The following is a 10,000-nucleotide window of genomic DNA, read 5'->3' as shown; positions in this document are numbered from 1 at the left end:
TTTGGAAAAGTTCAAGCATTTCCATTTTAACTATAACTCATACTTTTCTGTATCATAAAACTAAGACTGAATAATATTAACATTACTAATGGACTGTAATTTAAGATCTTTAACACAAAACTAAATGTTAACATATTCCTTATAATCTATATATTTAATGACATTAAAAAGAACATTCATCACATTGTAATGTAAAATATCTAAGACTATTGGACGACACCAAGCCAGCTTCATAAAGCTAAATGGCTTCAATTTACACATAGTCTTATATGAAACTCCCTCTCGTTCCTCTTCTAGAATCATTAACAAAATCCTATAACACCTGTAATATCTCTTGTTATAACTTAACCTACATCATCCCTCCAAAAACTGATTCCATAATCCCTAACAACACACCAAGTTAGCACTTTACCTCATGTTATACAGATACAAATGCCAACCCTGCCATTTCATTTCTCACTGACCACACTGATAAAAATGTGTTGTGTGCGAGTTTTTGTTTCTTTTTATAGACAATACAGTGCTTTACATACTATCTCCTGCTTTTGCACAGCTGACATGAAGACATGGAACAATACCAGTCCTTCAGACGACCCTGGAGGTGCAGAGCCTACAGCAAGAAAGAGGAATAAAGCCACAAGAAAGCATACAATCATTTAAAACACAGTAATTCCCGAACATGTGTTTAAAATATAGAGAACAGGACATTCTATCCCTTTACAATTTTTTACAGATTTATATTAGTGCATGACACCATGAAACATGAAACTAAATTTGTTTATGTTTACATCATTTTTAGATTCATGTTTAGCGGAAGTTACTTCCTTGTGGCAGAGATCCCTCACATGCAGAACGGCCGGGGCAACATATACGTACAATGGAGATTATATATGACTTCAACTATCACACTTACCACATAAAACACAAATGTATAACATCCTCCATTTTCACTTTTGAGATTTAGCATATATTTTTCTCTGGCCCTGATTTCACTTTTCTAATGAAATTACTTACTCGACTGGAGGATGTTATATGAGAAGAATCTTCATATAAAACAACTTGGAGTGATGTCTGGTGTGAGTAAGCTACACACAGAATGATGAGGCAAGTAAATTCAACTTTTACAGGTAGATACAAAAAGCCACATTATAGCAATGAGGCCCAATGAACACCCATCTCCTGCCGAAAGTTCTTGACACATCACAAACTTTATATTTACCATTGTGGAGAGTAAAGTCCACCTTTCCACTTCTTCAACTTCTCATTGCAGTTCTGTTGATTTTTATACTACTAAAAAGTTCATCTATATCATCATCATCATCATCACTTTCCACCACCATCTTGCTCTTCCGACAGACAACTCTTTGGTAAGTTTGAGTGTATTCTTATGTTATGTAATACTGTCTCTGACCACTTTGAGCATCATTTTTACACTATTCGATTATCCTCCTTGGTCTCATTTTCCTCTCTTTCTGGACAATGTGCTATCCTGCACTCTCATTAGAATTGTACACTTCATTCATACACATAACTGTCAATCTTGAGATTTATCTTTGATATTTACAACCACTGTACAACCTACAAAGTGCCACTACATATATCTAGGAAAATATGATACAATGATTGTAATTTTTTCATCAGTATCTTGTATCACTGGTCACATGTATTTCAGCAGAATTTCTCACATTCAAAGTGATACTTTCTACTCTTCCAGGATGCTTCTCCATGAAGGTCCTTGATTGTACTGGAAAATAAGTTATTGAGGAAATATATACATTAAAAATCTGCTGAACACCATCAATATCAAGCAATGATTCTGATGTAATACCCTGAAGGGCTTTCTGAAAAAGGAGGTAAGACAACTTGACAATAAGAGCAAAGTTTTCATGTATTTCAATCCTTTACATATTGTATGGACCATGTATTCAGTCATAAGGCTACAATTTAAAAAAATGGTAATGCATCCTTTTGCAATGGCAAGTGTAGGGCCTTAAGGTACAGATTCAGAGTAGACACATAAAACAGAGCTGAGCAGTAATGATTCCTCACACCAAGCAATCAACCGGGCACTCAACCCATCGTATCAATGGTTGATCAAATGACTAGATCGGCTGGCGCAAGAAACAACCGAAGTGTACACATACTTCACCAAACGGGCAGTAGAAGAGATTTAGCAAGGTTCTACTATCTCCTGATCATGTAATAAGGAAATATATAAAAGCATAACACTATTTCTTATTACAAATAATATTTAATTTGTTTGGATAAAAAAGTGGGAAGGGAAGGACATCGTATCGTCCCGCTAGGTATTAGTCTCAAGAGTCTACGAAAGACCTCTCCTCCCACTTCTCCTAGGGATTTATGTAAGCAGAGGCTTAGAAATAAATAAATAGCCAGAAAAAATCTTAACAGTGCAACACTTCAGCCATCTAAAGAAACATCAACAATTATAAGCTAACTATAGAACTGGTAGGAAGCTCTTCTGAAGACAGTGTATGCAAAGAAGTTAATTAAAAGCTTAACATTCAACCAAACCTCATCCAGGTGGTCAGCTTGGACAGTGGAAAATAGGAAATTTAGCAAGACCAAAACACAAACTACAGGAACATACCTAATGCTCATATATCTTAGGTAAAATACCAGTGATGGAAATTTTAAATGGGACATAAAAAAAAACATTGATGCTAAAAAATTCTACAAATAATATGTGATGAAACCTTATAAAAATACTAATACATTTCTCTCCTTTCAGACATAACTAAAACAATATCCAATCGATATCTAAACGTGATACAACTTTTGTTTACTCATCCTACAGAAAGGGTAAAATGCATGGAAATGCATCTCACAGCACCACTACTGAATAAACCAATGAACTTATATGCCTCATATAAAGAAATGCATCATCACAAAAACAATATATTATTCATTAATACAAATGAAGAACAAAAACTTGGCACATTTCATACTGGCTTTCATTGCCTTACTCACTACACAACTGGTATTATCTGGACTCTACGTAGCTGTTCTAATACATGAATCAGCATAAACATATCTAAATGCCTGAATACACATTTTCATCATCAATTTACTTTTCAACTTAACTTGCTGGTAAACATTTTTTTTTCTCTCTTTTCTTTTCTAATATTTCCTTATATACATAAGGAGCCAACAAATAAAAATCATATAACAACACTACTCTTCCAAACCCTTCAATATTCATAAATAACTGAATGAGAATAGAATATAAATTAAAACATATATTGCAAAACAAGAAAAACAAAGTTCACTGCGACAAATGTAGAAAAGGTAGAACTGAAAATGAATAACTTTACAAAGAAAGAGATGTAGCTGACATGTCTTGATCAAATCTTCTTCAGAATGACACGTAATCCTGACAAAGATTTAATCAAAACATGTCAATTACATCTTCAACTTCATCAGGTTATTCATGCTCAATCAAACCTTTTCTACACACACAGAAAAAAATAAAGGGAACTCTTACATATATAAATATATCTTCCAGTTCCTCTCCTAAATCACCTTGCCTATTCTCTAGAATCTAACTTCACCCAGATGGAAATGCAATGCTGAATAAGAGTGAAAATAATCCTAATCATGAACAATATCTCCTTAAACCCTTATGGTTTACAATGAGAATATCAAGTGGCAAAAGACATGAATAATCATTGTACTTTTTACATTAGTTAAAGAGGTCTATAAAGACTAATTTCTTTTTTCACTGTTGGTCCCAAATATACATAAAAAAGATAAACAGGAATTTCACTGGATTCACAATGAGCAAAACTTTTTTTTTTAACCTTGAGATAGTACTCAAAATTCTAAGCTTGTGCATATCATACAGTCTGTAGTATTCATGTGTGTGTGTGTTCCATCCCATGTGTAAAATATGAAAGCATGTACATATGTAGTACAGAGAAGGACAGACAAATAAGATAACAAAAAGGTACTGCTTATGGTCATCACCCACATACAAATGCATCTGTTATATTCATCCAAACATAAACATGTTAAAAAACCTATGCATATCGAACAGTCGTGTGTGTTTCATATATAATGATATAGATATACAAAAAATATTTGTATTAAAAAGAGTGTATAAAAAATTTCACCAATATGTACATCTTCATATAAGTACATAGGTTTGTTTGTTTATATGTGTGTGTGTGTGTGTGTTTCCATATAAGTACAAAGATTTGTGTATGTGCATGTGTGTGTCTGTGTGCTTGTGTGTTTGTGTATATGTGTGTTTGTATGCCTGTGTTTATCTGTGTATCTATATCAATGTCTATGTCTGTGCCTGTGTCTGTATGTATATATAGATATATTTATGCATTATATATAAATATATATATATATATGCATTATACATAAATATATATACAAGCGTATAATTTTCTTATACAACGAAATAAATCCCTAATGTGGTTAACATAATGTTTCCTTTTACAAAACATAAAGATAACCTTGGGAAGAAATATGCCTGGTTCCTCCTAAACAGAGAATTAACACCACAGATGAGAAGTAAGACCATCCAGTATTGAAATATTTCAGGGACACATGCAGATAAGTTGAAAATATATTTATGTATTCATTAACAAAATTCATGCCCTTATAGCAGTCATGGAAGCAATGGGTATTAACAATGAATGTATCACACCTAATGACCAATGACTGAGGAATATCCAAGACTGTGAACAACTTTTGGCTTTGTGTTTTTTTTTAACATCTATTTGGCATCCTCCTCACGGGACAAAGGTGTCACTTCATCTTTCATCAGATCCTCATTAAACTCTAAACCACTTCCACTGAAAAGACCCTCCATTTGAAAACATTGTACTTTTCCACATGCTTCCCTGTAGCAGATTTTTTTTTTTCTTTTTTTTTCTCTTTACACATGGAAGATTTAGGTTTTATGTGCTAAGACAATCTTAAAATTACAGCAAAATACTGAGTCCAACAATACCATGAAGAGAGCCATGCTGTTAGTTAAGTGGCCAATATCCTTTAGTAGAAGTCAGATGATTCAAGGGTCTTGCACTGCTTGGAGAGAGTAGCATACTGGCCTTGGTTGGGACCCATTGAGTGACTATGACTGTGACTATGTGTGTGGTGGTGGTGGTTATGGTGGTGGTTGTCGCCACGGCCCATGGTACTTACAGTTGCAGGGGCCGACCCACTTCCTCCTCCTATACTCCCCATCCCATCGCTGTGGTACAAGTGTCGTCCATTTCTGAAATGCAAGCAGATGGTTAGCAAGAGGAAGTAATAAGAAACAGAGAACAGTGATACTGATATATTAATGTGTCTAACAAATGTGAGTAAGTGGGTGGGTAGGTGTGTATGTTGGTGCTGCTTTATGTGTGTGTGTTAGTGCGTGTCCTGTGTGCTTGTACACATCTACACATACAAAGAGAAGTAACAGTTTATGTTTGTATGACTGTAACTGTTAATTTTTATCCTTACTTGGGTACACAGGAGCAAATAACAATGAATCAAATGTTCATTATATATAGAAACACTATGATTATATTTATTCAAGGGTCAAAGAGACACTTTAGCCCTAATTATCAAATTACTTAGTCCTATTTGTAATTATCTATAATTGGTTACTCTAATGGGTCATATCAGAATTAATACACAATATCATATGTGAAACAAAATGCACCATAAAGATTCTCCTTGCTAAAAAGTACTGTGATAATGTAAAACTTTTATCAATATATACACTATTATGTGCACAAACACAAATAATGCATTACATTTATAGAGAGAATATTGAACCACTCTCATGCAGTAGCTATAATGTCAAAACACAAAGGAAGTTATTTTCTCCTAATCATTATGATGGTTCCACTTTGATGTGCTCATATTGTGTTTTTACATTTTCAAAATATATCCATACTTTTGGAAACTGTATATCAAGTACCAAATCAGACAATATATACAGTTCAAGATTTCTTTCTCTTTGTGTAGATCAGTATACATAACCTGGCTAGAAAGGTAAATGCGCAGAGACTGTATGTCTGAGATACCAAGAGAAAAGAATGAAAAATTAACATCTAATCGGATAATAATTAGAGCTTTTAGTATTTAGTCCTCTAACTGCTTTTTATAATTTGTTAGCTTAATATTTTCAAAAACAACTAAATGACACAAATCAAATAAATTGAAAAAAAAAAAAGTTAAGTAATAACTCTGCCAAAGTACACCTTTAAATCATCACTTGGTGCAATTGCAAGTTCCTCACTATTCTTCTCATGCTCCTGCTGACCGCTAGGAGGCAAAAGCTACAAAAGCCATTCTTACAATATATTTTGCATTATCACATCAAACATCAACTCATGAATACCAGTAATGAAAGGAGAAAATAATATTGATCACACCATAGGTTCTGTTTACATGTATGCCCAAGTCAAGAGTTGGAGACTAACAAGAAGTAATTCAGTGACAGCCAATCCTTAATACCTAAATATTATTTCTTATACACTTTTGTCTTATTGAATATGTACATAATTAATAAATCATGAGATAGACCAGAAGGAAACTATCAAAGTACTGATGTTAGGATCCATGCAATTTAATTTGGATAACCTTTGTGCAATATCTGCTTAATTGTGTTTAAATATATAAAAGCCGTATTTCAAATTCGATCTTCAATGTTTTAAAAACCCATGGTCAGTAGGCAGACTTCAACCTTTCCAATCATAGCAAGAAATTCATATAACATCCATCTACTTCTTAGCTTACTATCTTAATCCTTTTCCTTGGAATTCTTTCACAGAGAATAACAATATAAAAAAAAATAACAGCCATAATAAATCACAAATATACTACATTTATCTTGGGATTATTATATTCCACAAGAAACAGGTTAATACATGTTAATAAACAACCATGACATAAGAAAAGTATTTAGGTAGTCACTATTTAGCACCAGAAGGCAAAGAGGAACAAATCATGCATGGGTGACATGAACACTCAAAAAAAGTAAGTACACTTCTGGATTTTCATCTACTGAGCGTAAGACTTGTGACGAGAGTTGCCATAGGCATTCTAAAAAGCACATGTGGAATTCATCAAAATATTTTCATAGAGAGAGCATCATATAAGTGGAAACTTACTTAGAGAATCCACCACAGTTTGCCGAAAGCAATTAAGAGAAGAAACAAAACAATACCATGAATAATGATTCATGAATGACAAATGTGTAATAAAAAAAATAGACAAAGAAAAAACAAGGTTCCAGAGATGACAGCAACAAGCCATTTTGTGTAATTATGCTTATAATTTCCCATCCCAAGCTCACAATATTATTCTTAATCATACTCATAGTTTAATGATCTTTTTATAAGCTTTTATTTTCAGGAAAGCACCTTTTTTCCACTAATGTTTTATTTACTTATGGTCACTTTAGTTTATATCATAAATCCTTCACCAATATTAAGGAGAAAGAATACTCTGGTACAGATATTACAATCTCAATTGACTGTAGAAATTCCCAATGATAAAACTGTTTTTAGATTTTTCTTCATTTGATACTACAGTAAATCATGCAACATTATTTTCTTTTCTTGTCAATAAGGCTTTATGGTACAAATGGATGAATTTCTAATGTATATCAAGTATCATTCAAGCCTTTGTAGTTACAAACGGATTATAGAAATCTATCAAACAGATAAAATATAAAGTCAAACATATCAATGTAGATTTACATCAAGAATTCAATATTTACTGAGACCTTCCAAATTTTTCAACTGATAAACTTATAAGCTATGGGTAATTCATTAGGGATCCTAAAACAAAAGATGTTTTAAATTTCTTAAAGTAAATGAATTTGCAGATATGTATGTATAGTGGCAATATGGCTAGTCAATGTAAGATCACATCAGACAAAACAAATTCCACTAAATTTTATGAATATCTACTTGTAAACTACTATGACTAAACCAGTGACTGCTACTTTTCACCAAACATTTCATTTAGTAAACTCATTCTATCATATGAATGATATCAACTGTGTTCATTAAACTTCTAGTCTGACCACAAATTTATTCATTTCACTCTATATGTTACAGCACCAGTCATTTGTATGGACTATATTCTTTAGCACATGGCAGTTTCCACTATTACATTTCATTACCTGTCAGTATAAAAGTTTTCACTATCTAAAAGATTGAATGTGCTGTACATACTATTTCTTCAACATACCCTATGTCCTGAAAATTATCCTTAAATCATTCCAGTCATAAGTAACAATGGATTCCCTAAATAAAAGATTTACTCATTAACTATTTTACCAAATCCTAAAGGTTCTTTATATCAACTCTACATAAAAATGGCATATCATCAATAATCAAATAAACTTAATTATCTTTCTTTGTAATCAACTTAATCATATTTGATTAGCAAACTATATCTTGGAGAAAACATCACTCTTAAAACAGCAGATGAGGTGAACAAACAAAACCAGATATCAATGTGTGGGTAAGAATCTCACACACACACACACTCTTTTATCAAAGTGCATGCAGTCTTGATTTACTGTTTGCTTTGTTTATATTCTTAACCAGTTTATAGTTTTATTTTCTTTTGTTTGGGGGGAGGGGTTTCAGTCTAGTCTATTCAGCTAGTGGTCTTAATACATATGATAATAAACATGCAAACCTACAAAAAAAAAAAAATCCCTGAATATCTAGTTCAAAACAAATACACAGTCTATACACAACAACTAATACCAATAGTAATATTCCCTAATTCCCAGAGTAGTGCTCAAAAATATCATTCACATATCTGTTGTTTGGATGAATAACTATGCTAAACCAAGCTAAATTTTGTTGGTTCTTAATCCATCTGATAGGCTAATTAACTGCATGTGATTTGAAACTATTGATCCCATCTATGGTAATTAGGATTCGTAATCTAAAGAAATATTTACTGAAGATTTTTGCACGCACCTACAACAGCAGTCCAGAGGAAGGATTGCTTGGAGGAGAGCATGAGCTGCTCCATGAGAAAAAATGAGTTTTGCAATAAACATATAATTCTTTTTTTTTTTTTTCTTCTTCTTCTTCATGTTCAACTAATTGCTCTTTTAAGTAGCAATAATTTAGTAAGGTCAAGTTTCCTTAAAATAAAAAGGTCTTTTACGCAGACTTTCCTGCGTCTAATATCTACCAAGGTTGGGTTGATTTTTATTAAGTCAGCCACACTGAAAGATCTGTCACATCCAGTTTTGCCTTTCAGTTTCATGCAGAAACATCATTAACAGGGCATGAATTAAAATATAGATTTACTGTCAAATAACTACAAATAAGACAGTTAGATTTGTTTACTGCCATATGATTTTTAAATCACAATGTGCTTATAATATAAAATCACATTATACTTTTACTTTTACTAATCCATAACTGTATTTCCCAAAACATCCCCTGAATGATAAAGAGAACTTATCACATATTTTACTTTTCAGGAAAGTAGTTATCTTTACATACATATGATAAAACATAAACAAATATAGCTGTATGCAGAACCTGTCTTACCTATCTATTGTAATATCAATAAGTTACTAATAGTATTCATTTCATACATAATCTTTCAAAACTACAAAATTCAACATAACTTTCTTTCCAGTAAAGCTAAAATGTATAGATTAAAATTTAAGATCTAGAACGAGATATAACTGCTCAAAATCTAAATTTCTCCAAACAAGCAATCAAGCAATATTTCTTCTGAAAGGAACCTGGTAGTTGATAGGCTCAGGAAGCAGAGGCAATGAATATATCCTAGAACGTGATATAACTGCTCAAAATCTAAATTTCTCCAAACAAGCAATCAAGCAATATTTCTTCTGAAAGGAACCTGGTAGTTGATAGGCCCAGGAAGCAGAGGCAATGAATATATCTAAAAGTTTCACTTCAGTAATCTGGTTAGCATAACTAAACAAGAAACAAGAGATTGCTTTACTGCAAACTATGCT

General features: G+C 32.5%; 1 protein-coding gene across 6 annotated transcripts in view; it reads right to left on the bottom strand.

Moving 5' to 3' along the window:
* Window positions 1-10,000, bottom strand: part of tty (tweety) — a 224,969-nt gene that overhangs the window by 1,325 nt on the left and 213,644 nt on the right. For 5 of the 6 annotated variants that reach the window (XM_086556497.1, XM_086556499.1, XM_043023071.2 and 2 more), the window contains one exon: window positions 1-5,254. This exon is cut by the window's left edge and continues 1,325 nt beyond it. In XM_086556497.1, the coding sequence (XP_086412623.1) occupies window positions 5,029-5,254 (226 nt within the window). In that variant the 3' untranslated portion in view covers window positions 1-5,028. The remainder of the gene's footprint in view (window positions 5,255-10,000) is intronic. The other variant, XM_043023076.2, reaches the window with a different exon arrangement.

This window comes from Penaeus japonicus, unplaced genomic scaffold (assembly GCF_977035675.1).
Source record: "Penaeus japonicus unplaced genomic scaffold, GWHDUDI00000001_assembly GWHDUDI00000032, whole genome shotgun sequence".
In the NCBI taxonomy this organism is placed as follows: Eukaryota; Metazoa; Arthropoda; class Malacostraca; order Decapoda; family Penaeidae; genus Penaeus; species Penaeus japonicus.
The sequence above is the reverse complement of the archived record's forward strand: the minus strand, read 5'-3'. Positions and strand labels throughout refer to the sequence as shown.